Consider the following 26,215-nt stretch of genomic DNA (forward strand, 5'->3'; position numbering starts at 1 on the left):
TTTTTCCAAATATGATTTTTAATAGGGATATCCAGGACATGTTTTATTCCACAAAAACAGTTTTCACATTACAAGACTGAAGGTACATATTTGTGAATCCATGGTGCAAAATTTGACACTCTTGTGTAGACACCTGGGAAATTTGGTCTTCCACATCCATAACCCCAGCTCACTATGCCAGTCAAAAACCATTTTCCGTCTCCATTGCTTTGACATGACAATGGTCCGCCGGAATCACCCTAAAAATAATAGATGGAGTTGTATGTGTTTACAATGAAATATAAAAACTAGGGGAAAATCCACAGCAGATGTTTTGCCTGAGCAATTCCAACAGCAATTATAATTTCATATTCACATAGTTCAAACCATCAATACTTTGTTATTTGTAAGCAGATGGATTGCACAGTTGTACCAAAGTTTGCTCTTTCACAAGAAAGAAGGCTGCTCTCCCTCTCCAAAGACACTAAAGATATCACTTTTCATGGACTAGATTTGAAAATTCAAATTTTTTTTCCTAGCTTCAAACTCAGAGCTAGACCCCAAATCTGCTCCTTACTATATATCTAAATTCATAAGTTACACATGAACAACTCAAAAAAAGTAAGCTTTTTTTTTAAAAAAAGATAAATACAATAAATAAAATATTTAATAATTATATAACTTCTCTCAAATTAAAGGTAAATGTAAACAGATTGAATCCCTCAATTGTTTTGTGTTTGTGGTTTTTTTTAGTTTAAAGAAGGAAAAAGAGCCTAAGTGTTATCCTCTAGTAGATACAAGTCAACAAACAACTAACAAGTTTAGGCGTACATAATGTCTTTGCAATTAGATCAGTTAAAGTGAAGTCTGTAACAGACTTCAAAGTTTTATACACTATGTCATAATGCCATAAGACAGGACAAAGCAACTAGGACTCTTCCTTTATAGGATGTTCTTGTACAAATACATTGGCAGAGCTTCAGGTAAAAAAAAAAAAGTGTCTCCATTTGTAGAAAATTGCTTGGACCAAGCTTATACTTTCCTGTAAGAATCTGCTGTACACACAATATCTCTAAAAAAGACACCGAGGAGCAAGTTAAACCTTACCAAAACATTGAATGCAAGAAACAACTTCCAAAAGCAAAAAGTGAGTTGGCAAAATTCAATGTTTTGTAAGAGAAGTGCCTTCCTTCTAGACAGACATTTTGACAGAGCTAGGAAACTATTTTGTTTTAACGTTATAGCATGTTAGGAAGGCAGGTTGGAAGGGACCTCTTCCTAGGTACCAAAGTGGCACCTCTGCTTGAAGAAGGATTAACTTGAATTGCATGACAAAAATGTCAAGAATTTAGAAGAAAACTTTTTCCTTCCTTGACAATTAAGATTTTACATTTACTGAGGTCAAATTTTCAATTTTTTTTCTTTAATTTCTAGGACAAAAGAAAAGTGGAACACCAGCATTTTTCACACATTTTGATCAGCTCTGTCAGACACAGTCACAAATCCTTTGCCCTTAGGAAAACACAGCCGGAAGACCTGTAAATTATGCTTTTGCTTGGCTATATTTTGAGTGGCCTTACAGAAACAAAGTAGCTGCAGAAACAAATTCTCCAGTTAGTGAAAACAATACTTAAAAAAACCTCTAAAAAGCAGCTGGTGCATTATACTCCCTCAAAACCCTCAGACATTCTTTGCCTTAGACCCATTGTAGTCTCTCTGACTTCTACATAGATCAGTGAGAGCTAGAACATTCCAGATCTCCATCATTAAATATTGTTTTATTATTATTTTAGCAGAAAATTAACTACTATTTTAGTAGTAGATTTATATAAGTTCAATATAACATCTGTAATATGAAATGTTATATAAATATATATTGTATGTATACACACACACACACAGTTTTACTACCATTCACTAGAAGTAAATTCAGAACCTCACATTTATTATCTTTTAGCTTTTCCAGATGAGAAATAATTTACATTTGAAAATTTATGCCCAATTATCATTGTCTCATTATATCCAAGCTGGAAGGGAGGGATCCTGAAAAGAGACAAGCTAGTTTCTCATTTTTTTCTTCAACTGAGAGCTTCTTATGCCAAAAATTGCCTGACTTCAACTTGTTATTGGGACTTTCAAATTGATTGGCTTTTGGCCTGCAACTGAAACTTAGTGATGCTACTCATGCACATAAAGCAGCAGAACTCTGAAAGCACCCAGAGGAGAGACTTGCTGACAGATAATTCTTATATTGCTCTTTTTCAGAACTGAAACATACTGACCACAAAGTGGTCTGCCACTCAATTCTTACACATCATGCAACAATGAAAGACAAGATATGCTCTATGCAAAGTGTGCTGAGATACATACTTTACACCCATCTCTTTTCCCAGACAATAGCCCAGCACAAAACATCCTAGCTGTGATAATCCCATATGTGGAATGACATAATGTCTGGTCAATAATTTCTACCTCTGCTTTCTGAAGAACTGCTGAACCTTCATCATCTGGAAAACAAATTCAAAGAAGAGTGATTCAACAGAGCTTAGCAGTTTACTCATCTATTGAAATAGAAAACAAATCTTCAGTAAATATCCACGGATAATTTAGATCACTGAGTTTATTTCATATTCCAAACAACTGCAATAGAGCAGAATGCTTCTTCTAATAGGCAATCGTATAATGTGGTTTTGGTTCTTTAGACACACCAAATACAATGGCATAATCACTAGGGTTGGCCAAAAAGTTTTTTCTTTGCTTTTTGCAAAAATGCCTCAAGACTTCCTTATTTGTTCTCTTCTTATTTTTAAAAGGAAACAGGATTTTACAAAGGTATTTGGATCATCGCGTGACAGATTTGCAGTTAGGGCAGTATATCTGAAGGAGCCGAATCCAAGATTAAGATTACAAGTCAGAGTTTCAGAATGCAAGTTTTGGCAGCACTAACAACTTGGACATTTCTCAAAATTTGGTTCTCTCTGTCTGAAAGATTTGGTAAAACAGCTCTTTGCTGTAAGATATATACTTTCAGAAAAACAGAATTAAACCTAATTGTCCCCTCCTTTTAATGCACAAGGTCCAATCTCATCACCAGCTGATCCTCTCAAAATCTGGGTACAGCCAAAGAAACCTCACCTATATATTCAATTATGAAAGTGTTGGTTTACATAATAAAGCTCCGTTTCAGGATTTGATAAAGTTAGTACAAGGTATACTTTAACATTACTTAAAAGACTGATCTGGCACTTGTCTTGTGTACAATGATGAAGGGAATAGAGGAAAACTGGGGAAAAAAACCACTTTTTTTTTTTTTGAGGCATTGCATTTCAAGTAACCAGCTTTTACATTTTACACATGACTAACCCGCAGCCCAAAGAGAAAAACCACACCATGCATCCTATCTCAGTCAGGTTTTCAACCTCATATTTGCTCACAGCTATTTATGGAGAGGCTGGATGTAACTTAGCATGTGAGAATCCTGGCTGTGAGCAGCAAGTCCAAACACTGGAGGTTAATTACCCGCTGCTACCACCTTTCACCTTGCACTGGCTGGGCCAGAACAGTGCCAGTAGCCCCAAGAGGGCAGGTGAGGCTGGCCCTGGGCAGGTGCAGACAAACTACCTGGCCCATGTCCCTGCAGTGCCACGATTTATGCCAAGGGAAGCCATCACACCCACACTGGAAGGGCTTTAGGAAGGTGGCCATGGGAGGGGCGGAAGGTACCACCATTCCCACAAGGGAAGAGGCAGGTCAGGACAAGCTGCTGGGAAGGCCAGCCCTACCCCTGCCACAGGGCAGTCCACGATTACAGTGTGGCCATTCTGTCAAGCAGCACTCCAAGGACGGAGCTGGCACCTCACAGCCAGGGTCAGCACTGCAGGGCTGCTCAGCCTGCAGAGGCTGAAGGTGAGAGAAGGAAGACAGCAATTTCATCTCCGTGCAGCAAGCAGCACAGGCTCCAAGGGTAACAAAGGCAAAAAACGCCACCACATTATTTCAGATTAAGTGTAGCTCCTTGCAAGTCTTAGCTAACAACATGATCCAGAAGACTTTCAGATCCACGGGACCAGTAGCCAATTTTCCTGAACATGTGGAGGTACACGCACAAGGCACCTACTTGCTTAGGACAGAAAATTCAAAACACTATCATTTTCTGCACACCCCAGCAACACACAAAAGCCGGTGTCCTGCACACACACACGCACATACCAGCTGTGAAGGCTGCTATTTACCTGGGGGAAAAAATTAGCTCAACTGAAGGGATAAAACTCACCTGTTTCCTGCTTTTGGCCCCAGCCTGTTATCCAGCACTTGTCACCACTGCGGACTTTATGGGAAAAGGGAGGCACACAGATTGGCTGGATGACATGGCTCATTGTGTCCGGCCACGGCTTGCTCAGCTGCAGCAGCGCAATGTCGTAGTCATAGTTCCTGCTGTTGTAGTATTCATGGACTATGATCCGTCTCACCGCAGATACAAACTTCGCACGGCCTTGCATTTGCATCCCCATGTGGGCTCGCCAAGCTCTGGGGTCAGCCAGCCTGCTTGGGAGCATACAGTGAAGGCATTTCTTTAAAAAGTACCCCAAAACACCTGCAGGCAGCAGGGCAGGCGAGAGGTGAGGGTAGCACCTCCATGCAATTCAAACTCTGGGATCTAAAGGCATTTGTGGATGGTGGTAGTGTTTGGGACAGAGTTAGAGGGAAGATTGCTTACTTGCTCCCTTGAAAGCAGTGAGCTGCAGACACAAGCCATTCTTTTGAAATCACTGATGCTCCACAGTAAGCAGCTCCCACAAAATGAAGGCTGACCTGCCAGGGCCATTCACCTTCCTTGGTGTTTGAGCCACCTACAATCCTAGAGATGAGATTGCTGATCTTGCTACTGCCACAACCTGCAAGGGATATTTCAGGTTATAAACCCCATCCCTAGTGCTTTTTCTTTAGTGAGAGGGCTTCCCACACAGGGCATGAAAGAATCTTGAACTTTGAAATGTTTGGAATCTATTTCCTTGCCCTGTTCTGATCTATTTGGCTACTCTACTACTGAAACAAGAGGTGACTCCAAGTCAAAAAAGGTACCGGTCTAGAAAAGTTCCTTTTCTAGCTCTGCTACAGGAATTGAACTCAGAATATTTCTTATGTCAGCAATGTCAGAGGATCCATTGATTTAATAAGCATCCCGATGAATATATAAAAACAGACAGTACCTTGTCTCTTTTTGATACTGTCAGCCCTGACCTGAAAGGACACCATCAGTAAGGAAGTTCAGCATCATCAGAACACTTATTTCTTGTATCACTCGATACAAGAAAAATGTACGTGGAGATTAGACATTTGTTACTTCAGAAATAAGGTGGTCCAATCATCAATTTGTATGGAAATAACTGACAGTCTGTCAATGCTGTCTATTAGTAACAGGTGAAGAAGTCATATCTCAGCACAAAAAGCTGTACTCTAATTTGAAAAGCAAGGAAGAAAGACCCTTCTGTAGGGCCTTGTGTCCATCCCTAGTGCCTGCACGTAAAGCTTCTGCTCGAGAGTTTTAGTCCCACACAGAGATGTTAATATTTCTGAATGCTTCCCTGCACACAGACAAAAAGTCAAATGCAGCATTAATGTTTCCAGACAAAAGTAGTCATATAGCTAGTCTTTTAAGATATCCTACTCTACCCAAGGCAGGTGCTGGCAGATTTGAAATACAGGTAACATGCCAAAAGCAGCTGAGGGCCAGGCAAAATCATAAAATCACAGAACGGTTTGGGTTGGAACAGACCTTAAAGATCATCTAGTTCCAATACCCCTGTCATGTTCAGGGACATCTTCCACTAGACCAGGTTGCTCAGGGCCTCATCCAACCTGGTCTTGAACACTTCCAGGGATGGGGCATCCTCTTCTCCAGGCAACCTGTTCCAGTGCCTCAGGACCCTCAGTGAAGAACTTTTTCCTTATACCTAATCTAAATCTATCATTTGTCAGTATAAACCATGCCCCCTTGTGCTGTCACTACACGCCCTTATGAAAAGTCCCTCTCCAGCTCTCTTGTAGGCCCCCTTCAGGTACTGTAAGGTGCTAAAAGGTCTCCCCAAAGCCCTCTCTTCTCCTTGTTGAAAAACCCGAGCTCTCAGCCTGTCTTCATATGAGAGGTGGCTCCAGCCTTTGGATCATCTTTGTGGACCTCCTTCAGACTTGTTTCAACAGGTCTATGTTATATACCTCAAATACCTGAAAGCATTCAGTTCAAGCAACTAATCCTAATCCCACTTTTATTGCTACTGCAGTAACAATAATCTGTTCACTTTAGAGCAAAGCAAACTGAAGAGGTTGTACAGAGGTTACTTCAGGAAGATTTGAGACTAGAACATAGCTTGATACTATGAAATACTGGGGTTTTCACCATCAAGAAGAGTGAAAGTGAAAAATTTGTGGGTTTTATCTCATTGCAGCTGTATCATCCCTAAGTCCAAATACAGTCTGACTTCAACAGAAGTACCTGATATCACTGCAGGCAGCAAAAACGCTGCCTCACCAGCTAGCCAAGTTCAATCTGCAACTAACCCTGCTTCCCCAATCCTTAACATAGCTACAATAAGCAGTACAGCTGTCTAAGACTCCCCATGTCTTAGACTGTAAACTCACCCTCTCCCAAGAACTTAGGAAATTCTGCAAGCAGACCTGACATGAACTGATAGCTGATCATTACCCCACTAATACAGAGAGAATGCAATAAAAACTCAGTACCTGCAGCATGAGTTGTACCCACTCCAAAACAGGAATAAAGGGCTTTATTGTGCAAAAAGTTCAAAGTTCAAAAAGATGAATGTTTGAGAGGAACTTACTGCAGCTGTTCTCATCGCTTCCATCAACACAGTCCACAGTCCCATCACATTTTGCATATTGTTTCCTAATGCAAATGTTATTCCTGCACTTAAATGTGTGGTTTGTGCAAGGAATACCTGAAATAGTTGTGGAGAAAAAAAAAAAGAAAACTATTGGTTCAGCTTAACATGTGAAGAAATGTCTGCACAGATAAAAGATTCATACATGTATTAATTGATAGGAGGGAACACAGCAAAAAAAAAAGCACTTTGAATGGGACAGCTTAAGTCAACCTCTAATTAGAATAAACTATTCAAGTAGAACTGCAACAATACCAAGGTGTACATCTTGTTGGACAAGTTTGAACTAAGGTTTTGTCCCATTCTTTCCCATAGCGCTAATGAACACGGATATAGTAGCAAAAATTTAGATGTAGAGTGTAAGGCTAGAAAGAGAAAACATCCAGGGTTCTGGAAAGAAGCTCTCCTTTATATTTCAGTATTAAATGTGAATTTAAAGATTGTAGTGAAAGCAGCATTATTAACTGTATTCAGTAAAACTGCAAACCCTAGCCTTGGCATTTTCCTATTTCCCTGTGGCTTGCAATAAATGAGGCCACTCAAACCCGATCTATTTTTCTTGTCAACACACAGAAGTATCATGTAACCATTTACACAGACTGTCTAGTCAGACAGGTCAAAACCTTGTCCTCAAAAAGGTCACATGCAGCCCTTACCAATTGTGCTCCCTTTCATGTCATGGTGTTAATTTATTCTAAAAAGTCCAAGAAACGTCTGATTCAAGACTTTCATGGGCCTACTGCTAAATTTATAGCTTCCATAGAATTTTAAACACATTAACCTTATAACCCTGAAAACTGCTCCAGAGAAGTTATCATTTTTGTAGTTATTTTACAGATGGTAAAACAGATCCAGGAAATAATTTGCACAGCTTATGCTCTAAAGAGATAAAAGCGGGGATTCAAGCTTCAAATTCCTCGATCCTCATCCTGCACCCAAAGTACTTAATTCTTCTGCCAGTATTTTGCTGAAACAGATGTTCGTGAGCTCATTAAAAAAAATAAATAGTTTAAAATCACTAAGGACTTGTTTCTAAGCATTTTAGAAAATTAAACAGAATTATATAGCCTGAGTGAAATTTGATAGTGCCTCTCAACTCTTTGAATGTAGCATCCAGAATTCAAGTCAGGGGGAGATAGGTAATAGAAGAGAAAAAATAAAATATTCAAGAGAGCAGCCTTACTGTGGGTGCAGTTCTGCTCATCTTTTCCATTCTCACAATCACTTACTCCATTGCAGACAACCAAATTATCCTGTATTGCGAAGCTGGAGTTACAGTTCCACTCAGGGACAACTTTAAAAACATAAGTCAAATCAGGTACAGAAGCACGCTTGTAAACGCTGACACTACTCTTCTGACTATGTCTGGGTACCACTTCCTACCTTCACTGCATGGTACAAGGATGGGTCTGAGTGCCACATTATGTGTGCAGGAAATAAAAGTGCAGGAAATAAAGTGCAGGAGTTCAGTGACTTCCCCAGTTCACATGTTGCCCCGGGCAGAGTTGGACAAGTTCTAACCCGCTTTCATCATGGACGTTTAGTATCACTCTCCTGTACTCTATTCACCCCCATTTGTCACTTCCCCCACAAAAATAAGTCATCTCAAAATGGAACAGAACTTAACAAATAATTGCCAGCATTTATGACATGAGGAAAAACTAAAATATAGTCTACTACAGCTGGTTTTGCACATCCAAATTTCTTCCTTGTACTCTCCAGTGCCATATTTCTTCATTCTTTGTTTTGTCTCTTGCCAATTAACTATTACTAAAGCACTGGAGACTGACTTATAATCTGTACCTGGACACACAAAGGAAGCTGAAAAGATCTTTTTTTTCCCCTAAAAAATTTCACCCTTAGCTGCTTTCTAGGACAAGATAATTCATTCATTTCCAGTCAAAATCTCTAATAAGTGAATACAAACCACAAAAGAGTTCATCGCTTTCATCAAAGCAGTTGTTTATGCCATCACAGCGCTGCAGCTGCTGGATGCACAAGCCAGTAGAACACTTGAAATATCCAGGTGGACATGCTGGAGTTTAAAAAAAGAAAAAACAACTTCAAAATTTTCTTTTCCCAAATATTGCCAGCTCATTTCATTTTACAGTCACTAAGCTATTCCAAGGAATGACAAAGTTGATCTAAATCTAATAGAACTGTATACATTGCCAGCACTTAAACTGAATTCAAATGTTGAAAACTGGGATTTGAAGAAGAAGAAAAAACATCCTTAAAGTTCCAATTCAGCTATTCCGGGAATATGTACCACAGGCTCACTAGGGCTGGACCAAATCAGCCAGTGTTTTATGACACAACGCGAGACTGCTTAGAATGCCATCTTCTTCTGAAGGGCAGTCTCACTTCCAATAACTAAAATTTGCAGCACTTCACAACTTGGGTAAGTAACGTGCATGGAGCTGAGGTATGAACTACATAAATGCTTCCTTTTAAAATAAACACGAAATAAGCAGTTGATTATTTGGTACTCTCTCTTCATTACCTGGAAGCCTTTGTAGTAACAGAAGCATTACAAATAAACTGTTGGGGATGAAAACAAAGAGGAACAGCAGACTTCAACTGACCACACCACGGTCATAGCCACACAGGAAACTTTAAGGACTGTGCAGAAAAAAGCAGACTGTACATGCAGGAAACCAGAGCATGCTGCACATGCCCACAAACCTTAGACGCACAGCCTTGATGAGCTAGAAAAGGCTCTTTGTTTGCTAGTCATCTGATGTAGTAAGATCAGAAAAGAAAATGAACTAAAACCCAACAGGTAGGTTCCTTAATTAAGTCCTAGTGGACCCCAAGAAAACGATGCTTCACAGGTCTGAAATGCAAAGTGGGGTTGAAAAGATAAAATCCATCTTACGCTGGCTGATGTTGTAGCTGCCATACTCCACCAGAAGTGGTTTCTCAGAGACCTTCGAACTGCACTGAAGCTCGACATTGACGGCAGAACTTGTAATGTGGAAGACTGTTTGGTGATCAACATAGTAACCACAGTACCTAAAAGTGTTCAGTGGAGTTCTAAGCAGCCTTCACAAGAAAATTGCCTTACATACAATTTAAATGTCAACAACACTGAAATTCAGCAGTACAGTCAGCTGCCGTTCATTAATTAAGAACCAAAACCTGAAGCAGTACACAAATTCCCCAAAATGCTGGTCATAATCCTTCGTGACCACACACACGCAAGCACAAAGTTTTGCCAAAAAGTCTAGAAGAACAGACATGTAACAAACATGGGTACTTTTGTCACCATTTCTTATATCTGTTTTCAAAGGATTTTGATTTTTAAGAAGACTCAAGTAAGTTTGGTGTGAGGGTAAATGTCAGCACAGTGGGACAGCAAATTTAGCTTCTCTGATTTTGAGGATTGCTCCTAAAGAATAGTGCAGAAAGAGATTGGCATAAAATTGGTCCAACTTCATTGAAGGCAGAGGGGAATAGATTTACAGAAACTGAAAATATTCCTAAGTAGTCACCCAGCTTTCTTCCATTATTAACATTCTGGAAATTTACCTTTGAATGTCACGCCTTCAAATAACTAGCCTTAAAAATAATCCCTTGAATGCACATCTACTTAAAGCTGTCATTTTGGCAAAGAGGTTCCTTGGACTTCAGCCTAGGTGCCACCCGGTTGAGAGAAACCTAAATGTTCCCTGATATCAGCAAACATTTAATTCATCCACTGCTAATGAAATTCTAATATCCCTTCCCATCAAAGATGTTGCAACTAGCATTTAGATGCAGGTCTAGATGGGGGGGATACAAAAAAAACCCCAGAACAAACAAAGAAAAAACCCCACAAAACCTCCAACAAAAAAAACCAAGCAAACAAAACCACAAAAAAACCAAACCCCAAAACGAAAACAAACAAAGAAAGCCTCTTTAACAAGGAAAAGGTTGCTGGATTGTTATTTAAAAATTGGAGACAGTGTTAAACCAGTGAATGTTGACAGTACAGGTTGTTCTAGAAGCAGAAATAAGGACCCCCTCCTCTATTCAACAAACTGCCTCAAAAATACAGCACTTATGAGAAGAACATCTGGCTTTCAGATTCCTGCCAAAAAAAAAAAAAGTACTTATGAGTCTAAACAGATTTAAGAACAGAAGCAGCAGTATTGATTTTTAGCACACTTGGCACACACGCTTGCTCGACAGCACTGCAAGGACACACATTGCTGCTAGAATGAACACAAAGAACATGAAAATGGATTGTTGTATTGTTAAATGGACTAGTGGACTATTAATCAGAGGTAAATATTTCCCTCATGTATTTTGGCCACATCAGACATTGCACCAGGACGACTCTTCATGTCAATGAATGCAGAGAAATCGGTCAGTGATTTCCACGTGGATAGGTGTTGCCTACGTGTCCTGTGTATCCCAGTGAGGCGGGATTTCAAAAATGAAACATCCTGTTAATAGATGTAGGAGATTCTGTTCCAGTAATGTGAAAAATAAAGGAAGAAAACAATTTAAAAAATGGACTCCTCCTAGACATCCTGAATGCAGATGCAAAAAAACCCAGTTAATTTTACAGTTTTCTACTATAGGAAAATTAATTGTAAAAAAACCCCAAAAACCAACCAACAAACAAAACCCAAACAACAAAAAAACCAAGCCACCAAACAAACAAGCAAACAGAAAAAGCAAAACCAAGCCAACAAAAAAACACAGCCAAAACACCAGATCTACCAGGGCTATGAGTTGAATACAGAATATTCTGAGTTGGAATGGACCCACAAATATCACCAAGTCCAACTCTTAAGTGAATGGTCCATACAGGAATCAAACCCACAACCTTGCTGTTATTAGCACCATGCTCTAACCAACTGGGCTAATCTCAGAGTGCAGACTTCCTACTACAGGAAGTCTAATTCTCACTCATTTTAACGTCCATCACCAATGCTCCCAACCTAAACCAGCTTGCCAAAGGACATAGCAGAATGCCACCTAACCATCTGATTGCTCTCAATTAGCCTACGGACATTTTCTGAATTTCTCCTTCTGTCAGTGACTTTGACACCTGCCCTCCAACAAACCTTAGCACCATTTTAAAAACAGTTGCAGTCTGCACTGACCACTTGTCAGCCACATAAAACAACCTCATCTGGCGAGAAGTAGAGGATATCTGTGCCCATCTGTGAAAGAGCTGAAATGGGTACACTGAGGGAACCATCTTCTATACACAGTGAAAAATGCCATAGGCTCATGGGATTTGTAAGACAGCCACTGATCCTCAGGAGCCTTCTGCTGGAGTTTTACGAGCCGTATCTCCATGTCCAAGGCAAATGGAGGTTGCAAGGCATCATCTGTAACTCTGTGCCATTGATACTGAGAGAAACTAATTAAGGGGATTCTGTCCCATACGCTGAAGGAGGGAGTGGGATACTTTTTTCAGGGGATGAGCAGATACATGCATCCTGTAGCAGAAACAATGGGATGTTGGACCAACAGTTTTAAGAAAAGTACAGCACTGTCAAACTCTGTGTTCACATAAACCTCTAATGTTTTTCTTACAGAGACTCATGGATATTTCTGCCCCTGAAAATTTTAGCAAAAGCAGTTCATCAGCTTTAACTTCTTTGACTAGGCAGTGGAACATCTGTATGTCCACTGGAAGAAAAACGAGGGAGAACTGTATGATTGTGTTGAGTGTCTCTGGGTAGATAAAGCTGTCCCTGAAGGTCTGAAGGAACCTTATCTGCACCATCTTCTAGGTAGCAGTCTTTACTAATATCAGTATCCCGAAGCTTCTTAACCTTTTTTACCTGAGATAACAGAATAAGCATCCTTTAAGCTGCAACTGTAGGAAGCTGAAAGGTGGGGTCCCCCCAACACCCATTTCATTAACCATTAAAATGGGGAAAAACGAAAATAAAATAAAACAATGTTTTATGCTTGTCCTGGTTAGAACGGCTGGGACCAATTCATCCCTGGATGGGTGTAACCCAAAACTGTGTATTCTATAGCCTCCATGCCATTTCCCAAAAACTGCTGTCAGTAGAGGCCTGCAAGGTGGGAAGATGTTCCTGTACCCTTTTATGGAATTCCCTGCTCTGATATCCTTATATGGAATTCCCCGCTCTGATACCCTTATATGGAAGAGGGACTGAGCATCCGCTTGCCCTTTTATGGAATTCCCTACTCTGAGGGAGGGACTGAGCACTCCCGCCTGAACTGGAGAGTATATAACTGGGAGTTTCAGAGCCTTGCGACTCTCTGGTGGGATCCAGAGGAAGACTCCAGACCACTGCCTTCAACTAGACTGAGACCACCACCCTCGACTGGACTGCAATCACCACTTCTGACCAGACTGCAGCAGCTCTCCCACCAGCAGGTTTATTCCCTCTCCCTTTGCTTTGGACTCGGGGGTGGGCCAAGGTACACCACTCTCGTTCATACCCCAGGGTGCTGGTTTATACATTTGGGTTTTGTGGGTTAAAACCAATTGTCTGTCTGTATAATTGTACTTATTGCATTATTTTAATAAATTGTTATTCTGACTTATAAATCTCTCTTTTGAATTGAGTTCATTTTCCCTTGCTGGTTAACTTTTAAACCAGCACAATGCTTTAAATCATACTATTTTTCCTTGAGAAAAAAACCCACAGAACAGAAAATCAGAAGCTCAAAAGCCTTATTTTCAGTGAAAAAGACAGTTTCAAAGGAAACCTTGTCTTGGTCTATACATATCATCAGCGACTTAAAACAGAAATCAGGAACGTGTTCTTGTGCAGTACTTCAAAAGTAGCCCTAAGTGCACTTTTAAGTGTTACACTCTGACATTCCATTCTACGGAACGTATAATTGGTAGGCTTATTGAAAAACTTCTCTTTTAGGTAGAGAATCCTTACAATATGAACCCATTATCATTTTTCATCCAGCTTTTGCCTTTATTTGATATCTCAGCCCTCCCAAATATCCTGAATCCTTACAATTCCATCATAAAAAGAACACCAAAAAGCCCCACAAGCACACCAAATGTGTTGTGTTTTGACTGGTGTTTTTATGTGCCCATCTAGTCCAGCAACCAATTTCCATCAAGGCACAATTTTAAGAGCTTCAAATTAAATTTTCTCTGTGTAATTACAACATGGTATCAAAGAATAGAGAAAGTTTTTCTCCTCTTTGCAATTCTTTCAGTTACACTCAGAGGCCTAATTGACTTTTCTTAGTTTCAGCAATGAGTTCAGAAACTCAGTTTCAAGAATAATCTTACAGAGGTTTCTATTTGAACAAAGCTAAAAAAAAATATAAAAAATCCTATGTGCAGTTTCTCTTTCAAGAGCCAGTGACTGGAATGAGGAAGTAGTTACTCTTCTATTCCCAATCATCTCATTGCAACAGCTTTCACCAAGAAGTTAATTAGATTTGCCGTCCTCTTGAGCAATCATAGAATTAAGTTACACTTAAAAGGTCTGTAGCAGACCCAGTTCAATGACCCCAGAAAACCCAGAATTATTTTAGGGTTCAGAGGATATCCATCTTCACCCAATTCTTTCAATTTCTCTCTCTCCAGAGAGTACCAAAAGCTCTTGTTTTCATGTTTCTGGTACTTTTCAATAGAAGAAATATATATAAAATAATATATATATAAATAAATATATATAAAATAAAGATTCTGTTACATCATCAGCTAAAATGAAAGAATGCTAGGACAAGGCAGTGAGTTATTTCTGTTTTTGTGGAAACTTTCTGAGTGAGCTGCAGTAGTAATGGGAAGGTTTACTTCTGCATGGATTATTAATGTAACAGTACCAAAATACTTACATGTGTTCATTAATTTTCCACCACCCTCGCTCACAGCCTTTAATATTCTTCTCACTGATGGTATAGTTATGAAACTTCAGAGCTATACCAAGGCTTTTCTCTGGAGTCTGCCGTGAACAAGAAAGACAGTGAAAGCAGTCTTTTTCCTTTTGTGGACATAAATCACAGAAGTCTATAAACTTATCTCAGCAATCACAGAGCTTGGCAATGCCACACTCTGGGAGCTCTGAGCCAGCTCAGCAGCCAGCACTTGAGGCACATGCCAGCTATTCAGTCTTGAGTAAAAGCGAAGGCTGGCACAGCCCCACCACAGCTGCAGGCTTTCTCCCCCTCTAGCCAATAGCCTTTTCATCTTCAGAAAGCCACTGGCCAAAGAAAGCAGCATTTGTATCAAGACCAAAACACTCAAACACATCCAAGTTTACTTGTGTAGGGACACAGAGACCCTGTGGACTTTAAGAGCTAAGATATTGCATGGAATAACTGTGTCATGTTACCTCTAGCACAATACTGTAGTCTTCTTCTAGTACCTGCTCAGCCAAGCATTCTTTAGTACTTTACAAAACATTTTTAAGCCCAGCAATATCATGAGTGTTCATAATTAGTTAGAAGTTCCTTTATTAAAAGGAACAGAACCTTTTTGCAAGACAAGGCAATGTTCATTTAAAAACAAGGGCTGGTTCAGGGCAAAAATCCAGAAACGAAAATTTTTCTCCTCCTCTTTTGCAGAAAACATAATTTGGCAAATGAGGGAAGTTTCGTTATTGAATGACTGGGAAATTAAACTGGTTTGAGCAATAAATCTTGCAAGTTGTCCATGTTAAGTGCCTAGAAACCTTTCCCTCAGAAGTCCAAGGTGAACTGAAGACATTAAATTTAGCAAAAAAAACCCCCAAACCCAAAAACCACACCTTATCATTCTAGAAAAGGAAGAGGCTTTAGGTCATGGCTAGCTGGACTTGATTTCTATTGGTGTGATTCAATATGGGCAACTACTAGCTTTACAAGTCATGAGTAACATAAGAAGAAAGATGGGTAAACAGTGGACATCATCATATCCATTGCCATATTCCTAACAGAAGAAAACACTGAAGGGCAAGCCCTAATTTTAGCAGCACTAATAAAGAAATATTCATGACAGAGAAGGCATGACCAAACTTTTTTAAACTGATGGAAATTTTGCAATTTGCTTTCAGGAAAGTACCTGAAAAGACACAGAAAAAGGGACACCAAGTTAAAAAAAGTCTGTGGGATTGTGCTAATAGGACAGACCATCCTGAAGACAAATTAAACATATTAGACATATGAGAAGATATCAGAGAAGTGGCAGTAATAATGAGGTTAGAGGAGTCTTTTGTACATAAGTTTCATCCAAATTTCTGAGAGTGGGAAGAGGAGAGTTAAAAACAGTCAAGTCTTATATTCGTTGACATGAAGTAATTCTGCAGACTGAACCTCAAAACTTAGCTCTTCACCTTTATAACTGGACAGCTTGGGAACTATGTTCTCTCTCTTAAGAACAAGTGCACAGAAAAAGAAAACAAGAAAAAACTGACACAAAACACCTGAGCACAGCTAACTATTCAGCTATGGTATTTCTATAAACTGCTACACTTCTAAGGATGCAGGTTACTGCCTACTCAATTGATTCTGCTTAACCTCCGTGTGCCCAAAATACACAACAGTGCCTGAGAGAGAGAGATATTCATGTTACCTGAAAGTTCCATGCACAAAGACATTTTGGAGGATAATAGCTTGGGTAATAGGGACTTGTGATGCTCCCTTCGTAGCCAATTTTCTCTTTTGTCATTATTGCTTTTCCACACCCTAGGGGAAAAAAAAACAAAAAAAAAGGAGGCAAAATTTACTTCCAGTAAAGCTATTCAGAGGGATAAAGCATCCAAATTTATCAGAAGTCTTTCACTGCAAAGCAGAGCAGGTTAAGAGTTACATTTATCTGGGTTCAACTTGTAAAAAGAGACCCTTCCCATTGAAGACAAGGAATTTGGAAGTCCAGGGGTGCTTGCAGGGCTCTGCAAGGCCAGGAGAAAATATTGTGAAGTTTTATATTGGTTATTTCGCTGAAGGTAGTTCTGCAAACAAGCATATCAATACGTCCACACTGCAGTAGTACACAAGGATCTTTAGTCTTAAAATGCAGCCAGCTAGCAGAGGAATGGACAATGTACTAAACTAATCAGCCTCCTGAAGTCAAAATTTTCTTTTTTATGGATTTACAGAATTCATTAAAAACAAAGCACACCCAGAGAAAGCAACAAAGAAAACCCAGATCTGAATTTAAACAAACAAAACCCAAACAAATGAACAAGGAATCCAACCCATCCAGCCCTGAACTTGAAGTTACTTAAGATGGAGATTTTATCACATGCCTTTATGATGATGTTTTAATGCTTAATTACTGTCAACATGGAAAGTATGCAGCACCTTTTTGAGCAACTTGAATTTCCTTGCACTGGATTGTGTTAGATTTTTCTCCTTGTGCTACTAGTGTGATATTCCTTGTACTATTTGTAATTATGATCTAACCACTTCTTACAGATTAAAGCAATAAAAAGCAAGTGATGGACCTGATGCACAAACTTAACTGACTCCTTTGTGTTCATGAGGAGTCAGGGACCGATAGCAAATGCAGACAAAGCTACTGAAGTTTTATTTTCTGAGAGCAGTTTTTAGTGCTGAACTCCCTCCACCTTTAACGTGATCCCGGAGTCGCAAGGCAGGAGAGAAGCCAGTGTTACACCTGAAATAACAGCTCCATCTACTGGAACACTGCTGTGCTCGCCAACTAAATTCAGGTCTGGTTTCAGCCTTTTACTTTCATATTTCACTTCACAACTAGTCTGCTCAGATTAAATTACTAAAGAGGAAGGGAGATGCTCAATAATGCAGAGGAGACAAAGAAGAGAGACACACATTTATAAAAATTGGATATGAAATATAGGAGTCATTTATCTGCAGTCAGAAACATGACAGCCTTTTCAGGATCTTAGATAGAAACAATAAACGCATTTCCAAACACAGAACAAACCTACTTTCTTGTGTAATGACCTCAAAATAGCCATGGAATTCCTTACGCTCCTTTACTTGTGCTGCCTTAAACATTACCAGCATGAGATTATTTGTGGACACAAGTGACACCAATGAATCAGCTGGTTCACAAGCTCTGAGGGGGAAGAAAGAAGAGTACATACATAAGAAATCAGCTAAAAAGTAAAAAGCCTAACACATTACTCTCATTCTATGCATGAGTTTTCCACTGGTTCAGATCTTACCTACTTGAAAGTCTAGTAAAAATCTCCATGCTCTTAAACGCAAAAGTAACTGTTACAAAGCCCGTTAGAAACCCAGTATTGGAAATCACTTCTTACCAAAAAAGAAATTGTGAACGCGAAAACTAATATGGAACGGTTTGCTCTAGGAGATAATGACTTTCAGCCTTCAGTCCAAGTAAAAATAAATGAAGCCAATACTAAAGAAAGGGTTGTAGGAAGAGAAAACTTATTTAATTAGACCAACAGATTTATCCACTTTTGAGGGAGTGGGAAAGACAAGAAAGTTATTCTTCAAGTCAGAAATTAAAAACCTGAGCCAATCAACTAGTCTCATTAAAAAAGTTACTTTCCACATGCATTACCTAGCAGACATCTTCACTCCTCTACAGATACTAATATGTAAGTGAACACCATCTGCTGTATCATAGGCAAGTCTATTGGTGAGAGAGATTAGTAGAGGACAGCTCTCAAAGAGGACTGAAAAGCCAATGCTCTGTTTTTGAGGCTTATACACAGACTGACAGGTCAGAGAAAAAGATTTCAGGGGTGAAAACACTGAGCTCTTCATCTACTTCATGGAAATACTGTCTCCTCCTTTTGGACTGACAGAGCCCTGTGGAATTAGTTATCAGGAATTTCAAGTAAAAAGTCCCTAAACAAGCATACTGGATCATTAAAAAGACAGAAGGAAAAGAAAAAAGTAATAGTCCACATCCCTCAACCCATCACAGCTTCAACTCTAGGTTTTAAAAACCCTCTAAACAAATAAAGCAAATCAAAAAAACACTGACTAGTGCCAGTAAGTAAAAAATCATGAGACCGAGTTTTAGAACTTCATATGAAGAGCACTAATCTTCATCTAAAAGAAGAGTTTGCTTAAGGGAGGAAATTTTGACATTCACTTTCAGTTAACATCAATTTCCTGATAAGAAACAGAAAATTCCACTCAGTAATGTGTGACTTTCACAATTCTGTAGCTGTACTCTACTTGAAGAATAAAGAAAAATTTGAAGAATATTTTACCATTTCTTTTATTACCAATGTCATGTTTTCCACTTTTGTAAGAAACTTAAAATTACCAGGTGTCGTGTGAGTAATACGTGAAGATCAGAATAATTGTAACAAAACAAAAACTACCAAAAATACAAATGACAAGTCTTCAGGGGGAAAAAAAAAAAGAAAAAAAAAAGTCAATGAATGAAACTTTATACTCACCGGTACAGTATCTTATCTTTGATTGGCATCAGAGAGTCATAAATGGTTAGTGAGTCAGTGATGCAGTTATCTGCTTCAATCTGGAGGGATACTATTGAAAGACGAATAAGATGGCCCACAGATGCAATAAGCTTAAAATAGCAGATTGTTCCCTCTGAGGCAGCCCGCATATCCAGAGGAAAGTGCTCATGTAGACGATCACCATACAGATCATACATACAATTTGTTCCTGTGAAAACGTCATATTTTCAACACTGGACACACTCACTCCAAAAGGCTTAAATCCACATGGCATTAAAAAAAAATAAATCCTAAAACATATGTTATACTAAAGCAACGTATGAAAGCATATCTAACTCAGAAAACAATGTAATTGCAGAATCATAAGGTGGTTTGTGTTACAAGAGATAACCTAGTTCCTGTCATGGAGGGGGGACACCTTCCACTCAATCAGGTTGCTCCAAGCCCCTTCCAGCCTGGCCTTGGACACTTCCAGGAATGGGGGATCTACAGCCTCTCTGGGCAATCTGTGCCAGTGCCTTACCACCCTCACACTAAAGAATTTCTTCTTACCCTAAACCCAAACCTACCCTTTTCCAGCTTAAAGCCATTCCCCCTTGTCCTTGTAAAGAATCTCTCTCTCGTTTTCTCTGCCACTCACTGTTTTCACCTTAGTTACACATCTGTGGTCAAGGAAAAGTCTATTCATAAAAGTACAGAACATGGCCAACAGTGCTGTAACTCAGTTCTTGCAGTGTATTTGCACTAAAGCAATGCCATTTTGTACAATTTGCAGCTAACAAAGTTCTGCAGAGTCTCTATAGGATAAATTACTTAAAAAATTGTTTGCTGGGAAATGTTCATCTACTTTCAAGGCATAAATCAACTTCTTGCCCCTCCAGACATTAGGATATTTATAATCAATAAAATAAAAACAAAATAAAAATGCAGCTACATTACTGTATTACTCCAGGTTTTTTATTGTTCAACTGTCAGGGTTTTCAATGTTTTATCATGACTTGAGCTGTAAGTGCTACCAATAAACTCAGATTCACCAATTCCTTCATTTTGGAAGAACTGCTAGGACTTTCTTGTTCATCGTCCTGCTCAAAGCAGGATCAGAATCAATTCAGACCAGGACTTTGTCCTGCCAAGTCTTGAAAATATTTCCAGCATTAGAAATCACTATTAGAAATGGAAGTGCTTTGAAATACTAATGAGGCAACCTAGCCTACACAACACTTACATTAAAAAAGAAGGTAAAAAGTTGTGTCATAATTTAGATAAGGATACCAGGAAACTGTGCTACTTGCATCCAATTTTCCAATCAAGCTGAAACAGTTGTAATTTCCAAGTCAAATACACTGAGGTCTTTTTTTGAAATTCAATATTGCAGCCCACAGTCAGCAAAAATCTTAGGGATTTTTTTGTTTTGGAAAATGTAAATTAGGGAGAATAAGATCCAAAGTAAATATTTGCATTAGTTTCTGCCTATTAAGAAGACAAGTCTCTGAAATAGTTACTATCATGGAACCCCAATTAGAACACTGTGAATGTTTCCTACCAATTGTTGACTCAAATTAAATGCTGGCCTTTTAACCAGCAAGTAATCAAGACAGGAAGTGGCAGGCTTTGTTTGACTTCCACTTCTAATTTACAATCTTGAAACTAATGCTATGAATGTTTATGAACAATCTCTAAGGGTCACATACCGTTCAACTGAATTACGGTTATAACTATTTAAAGCTTTGGTTGGACCATTGTTCTTCCTTATTCCTTGTTCTTATCTCTTCCCAATAACGCTCTTTTTATAATAGTTATTTGTGCTTATTTAGTCACCCTTAACAAAAACAGCTTTGATCATAATCTCTAGAATTATGTGACTACCATTATTTCTACTAAGTAAGTAATGATGAGCTCACTGCCGGTATGGAGCAGGGTGAAGAGAATTCAGAGCTAGCTCTGCAACTACAAGTAGATCAAGCATGTTAGCTTGAAAAGAAAGCTGGATAAAAGTCTTCACCCAAGCAAACCCTGCATAGCCAGATGCCATGGCAGTGCAAGTCACTTGCATCAGCTGAATCTCTACAAGCATCTTCTCCAACAAGATTCTTCAATAAATCTGCACTCCAGTGCTGTGCCTGAACCAATGACTAGGTGCATCTTCATACCAAAATTAACTCCATTGCTCTCAAAATGCAACCAAGCACTGCACATTCCTTGTATGCTGCTGCATGATCACCTTCACTGCTGCACCATATTCTATAGTCCTAAGCAGACATAGTTAAAGGTCCACAGAAAATGAAATTCCACAAATATAAGATTTTCTCTACTGTGGCCATCCATGTTGTTGTTCCCTAGCAACTTCATTGCATGCCAGCTCTATGCTTCCCACAGATACCAGCTGACATCTGTGGTTGGCTACAGCAAGTCTCTGAAAGATGTCTAGAATATGGCAGGACATCCTTCTCCCTTTGTGTGACAGATACCACATAAGTCCTAAAAAAACCTTAGCATCCATACTTGTGTTGAACTCCTCCTCTTATTTTCTTCTGTTTTAGGAACTGCACTTTGGAATAAGTTGAAACAAGCTTTGAATGTACTAATTCCTCTGCACTGGAACACTGAACTGGGAAATTAAATCACTATGCAAGTAACCACCAATATGCAAAATTCTTTTATATAAGTAAAATGTACGTCATGAGACGTGATAAACATCAATATTGTTATGCTTTGCAATTTAAGCCAGGAAAGGTTTTGAACAAGAGAAGGCTGTAGCAAACTTGACCTGAGTTTTGAGAAGTCATGGGCTGATAGCAATCTAACTGTTGCAAACCATGGCCCAGGGTGTGTGACTCAAAGTCCACCTGTGGACCACAGAACTAGGAGACCTCGACTTGGCTGCACAGGCAAAAGCAGTTGTTGAATTCTGAAAAAGTATGCAAGCTAAAACATTTCAAGATAACAGAAGTGAAAAATCACAGAGAGAAGTGCAAAAAGCTGATGTCTCAGAAAAGAAAAATACAATCATGGAAGGTTATAAAGCCCTTAAAAAACTGAAACAGTGCAACTTCAAGATGAAGAGTCAGTCTGTGTCAAAGAGCAAGGGAAGCCCATACACTGAGCTGCTTGGCAACTGCTGGCCCAACAGAAACCTATCAGGTGTCTGCATCAAAGTTGATCAGCATACTATGGCTTAGCCTAGCAGCACATTTTTTCTAGGTACCAACTCCACATAACAGTGAGGGTAGATGTGCTGTGCTTTTGAACTGCTTGTAAAGTTTCTGCACACTGGCAAAGTACCCTACTGGGAGGTTTAGAATATGAAACCAAGCAGGTATACAAGTTATGTCTCCCACAAGCCTTGCAAAACTCAACTGCTTAAACTAATTACTGTTAGGAAATTAATTAAAAAAAAAAATCATCATTAACCTTGCAGAAAGGGAATTAAGGAGGATAAAGTGTGGACAAAAGCATTACCACTGTTCAGCATATTAAATTCATTACTGTCCACTTTAGAAAAAGTTAATCCTTTGTTCAACACAGTGAATAGCAAACAATTGCCTGAGTTTATTTCCTACCATGCCACCAGGTACATCTAAAAAATTTACCAGGCAGATTAAGGGTAGATAGCTTCCATATTTGTCACATGCAAGACTCTTGGTCATTCTTATAGCAAGTCAGGACTTAAATACCAAGGCTGAATTTAACCCTCTTAAATTAACACTGAACAGTGTCTTTGAGTCTAAGTCATGAACTAAAAGCTTTGTTCTCCATCTCTCCATTGCCAGGAAGCTGCCAAAATGCTGAATTACCTGCTCCTGTTGTCGACCAATAATCTGACCGAAGACCTGCTGCATGGAAAAAGAGTTGTGTGAGTCTTCTTGTTTGCCTGAAATCCAGAATTCAGGGTTTAATTCAATCACAGTTCAGTCCTAACACTAAACACACAGGATAAAACAGATGTCTCAATGAGGGGGGGCTACCCTTTATTTCTGCAAGTTTTGCAAGCAGCTTTGAAGGTATCATGTCCCCAGACATCTCAGTGCCTGAGGCAAGAAGAGACTGCATGTCAATTAAGCAGTCATATTCAATTAAAGAACTAAGACAGAGGTACCCCAGGGGGTCATTTCCTCACCCTTGGCCACAAAGTCTTAATCAGCTTTCAGCTGGACAGTTGTTCCATCCTATGTTCATAGAACTGAAAATCATAAACCATTTTGAAGCTAAATACATCAAACAGATACTTGAATCTCATATTGTTAATTTGTTCCCCAGACAGGAATGGCACAAGAGTTGTTTAATGAAGGGGCAGGTCTTTAATGTTTCTTAGTTTTTAATAAAGGGATGACAAGAGTCTCATTTACAGTGTGGGGACTGAAATTTGATCCATGTCAAAACCTTAACCCTTCATCTTTTTATACTTTTAAAGTCACAAAGTGAGATGCCTACAAAGTGTCAGTCTTACCTCCTGACTATGAACATAAGCACTCCAAGTACTCAGAGGAAGTTTTACAATCACTGTTTACAAGGACACTTTTTGACCTCAAATCTGGGGTTTTATTTTCCTTCTCTCTTTTTTTTTTAATTATAAATTTAGTATTAGAAGCTAAAAATGTAGGATAAAAATTTTAGTTTATTTATAGAATTTGCTACTCCAAGGTAGAAATGTTTGCTTAATGAAGTGTTTCCTCTAGCATATGGGTATGTGCTAATACTAACCACTTAGTACAATAGAGTCCATGTCGACTGCAAGGCCCTGAAGACTTCCCACCGAAGTCCGGTTAATGATACTTGTCTGAATAGAATCCTTTAAAATGGCAGCCACACAATCCTCACACAGCACTTGGCCCTTCGCCTGTGGTACCACAAATACGATCCAGAAATGAATAAGAAGGCCTCCATTGTTGTTGTTACTGAAAGAAAGAGGTCCTACAGATTATCATCATGTTGAAAGTTCTCTGAAGACTAGACTTTTAGCCCAAACTTCTGAAGTACAAATTTAGAAGTGTATGGCTCATTGCCATCTTTCCTAGTTACATTAACACACTGAACTTGTATTTTCCTCTTGGAGGGGGAGGGGGAAAGAAGTCCAAAACACCAAAACACACTCTTCGTTTCCAGTTGGGAATTTTCAGTACGTTGATTTCCTGAGGGCTCCTGACTTTTGAGATCTATGGAAATGATATTATCTACTTGAATTAGAGCTGAATTATCTCCTAAAAATCAAAACAGAAATAGTAGAACAGAAATAGAATTATCATCTCCAGAAATGCAGAACTCTGCACTGGTATGCATTTCACCCTGTACTGTGTGCTATGGTATATGAGAAACAATTTCTAGACTATTTAGGTAATACATTAGAGATGTATGGTCACCCCAATCTTTACCTTCAGGTGGGGAGAAAAATCATTAAAACAAATGTAACCTAGAAACTCCTCTACCTGAACCAAAATTGTATTTGATTCAAGAGGGTGGTAATAACTAAACTTTTAATATTAATTGCAAACATAATATTAGAGTAAGGGTACTCCATTGCAGTATAGAGATTTTCCCCTTCTGTCAGTAGAAAAGAGTTTTATATCAATAAATTACTTACAAAATATGTGTGACTTAGTCAATAACACAGAGTTGTACTTTAACAGCATGTTTAAGTGGTTAAAATTCCATGTGACCTATCGGCCAAAGTATCACCAATCCTCTTTAAAGACATTATTTCTGTTCATCTTAGACTGTACTCCTGGCAGACAAGGAACTGCTTATATGACTTTAGTTTGCCCTTACTTTTGTTAAGTGAATTAGTATAGGTTATCAGTGTATTTTGTTATCAGTGGAAGTACATAGCAAAGACATTATATCATAACCACCAAAAACAGGCTTCTCTTGTGGGCTCATTACATTATATCCTACCTGGCAGAAAGGCAATTACATTCACTGCAGTTTTACCTGACTTCTGAAACAGTGGACTGCTTATAAAACTTGGAGAAAGAAGAGGTTGTGTAGACCAAATTCATCTGAAAGAGAAAGTATAAAGATTTAGCATTTCTGAAAGTCAGTCCTACCTAGAAATGGTATATGTCTGGCCTTTCCTAAGAACATCCTATTTTCCTCCAAGACTATGCAACATGCAAATATTTCCAGACATACATCAGCCAAGCTAGGCAGAGCAGAAGACCAGCTCTTCATAACGAGTCCAATATTCCCAGGAAACATCAGATCATCTGCCCATGGCCAGCTGAAGGGTACAGCAATGTTTTTTCCAAATAAATGAGTTTTGAAAAAGGTACACATTCTTTGCCCAGCAAATTCCAAACACGGAGGGCTTCCCTGTGCTGATGCTGAAACTTAGGGCCAAACTTCAAGAAATGCGCACACTCTCGTAACATTCTTTGTGTTGCTACTGAAGTGCAATGAACAGCACAGAGCTTTTTCCACAGAATCAGGGAAAGGACCTCTGGAGACCATCTAGTCCAATCTCAGTGCTCAAAGCAGGGTCAATTACATCTTGTTGCTCAGGGACGTTTCCAGTTGAATATCTCCAAGAATGGAGACTCCACAGCCTCCCTGGAAAACCACTTTAGTGTTTGATTACCCTCACAGCTAAAGAGCTCTTTTTCTCTGTTTGTGGGTAATTTCTTGCATTTTGATTCAGTTTGTGTCTATTTTCTTCATCAACAGTTTAGTACTAATGTATTTCTTTCCAATACACACAGTGTAAAATGTGTGGAGAAGAAAAATCTCTGCCCATTTCATGCTGTGGGATGGTCTTGGGTTATTTTGAAGCAAAAATCACATCAATATAAATCCCTATTGATGTTTGACACAGGAAGTTTGAACAATACTTTCAATGGCCTAAATAAAATGGGTGGACCTCAGTTTTTCTCCAGATTAGGCTACAAGGGATTTTATATATTACTGTCACTACAAAAGAGAAAAGGAATATATCTTGAGACATTCTTTTACTACCACTTTTGGTCTCTGGGCCAGTAACCATGAACAAAAATGTTTCAAGGCAGAAAAACAAACAAAATCCCAAATCCC

At 39.0% G+C, this 26,215-nt stretch overlaps 1 protein-coding gene across 1 annotated transcript in view; it reads right to left on the bottom strand.

Annotated features, from left to right (window-relative positions):
• TMPRSS7 (transmembrane serine protease 7) overlaps nucleotides 1-26,215 on the bottom strand; it is a 30,794-nt gene continuing 4,579 nt past the window's right edge. The window contains 15 exon segments of the mRNA XM_027681571.1: nucleotides 1-239; nucleotides 2,350-2,486; nucleotides 4,253-4,521; nucleotides 4,697-4,874; nucleotides 6,819-6,935; nucleotides 8,062-8,172; nucleotides 8,806-8,913; nucleotides 9,757-9,893; nucleotides 14,667-14,773; nucleotides 16,381-16,493; nucleotides 17,720-17,850; nucleotides 19,175-19,403; nucleotides 22,990-23,028; nucleotides 23,897-24,090; nucleotides 25,121-25,188. Of these exon segments, the coding sequence (XP_027537372.1) occupies nucleotides 69-239; nucleotides 2,350-2,486; nucleotides 4,253-4,521; nucleotides 4,697-4,874; nucleotides 6,819-6,935; nucleotides 8,062-8,172; nucleotides 8,806-8,913; nucleotides 9,757-9,893; nucleotides 14,667-14,773; nucleotides 16,381-16,493; nucleotides 17,720-17,850; nucleotides 19,175-19,403; nucleotides 22,990-23,028; nucleotides 23,897-24,090; nucleotides 25,121-25,188 (2,109 nt within the window). The 3' untranslated portion in view covers nucleotides 1-68.

The sequence above is a fragment of the Neopelma chrysocephalum genome, unplaced genomic scaffold (genome assembly GCF_003984885.1).
Source record: "Neopelma chrysocephalum unplaced genomic scaffold, ASM398488v2 Primary Assembly neopelma1_60, whole genome shotgun sequence".
Lineage (NCBI taxonomy): Eukaryota > Metazoa > Chordata > Aves > Passeriformes > Pipridae > Neopelma > Neopelma chrysocephalum.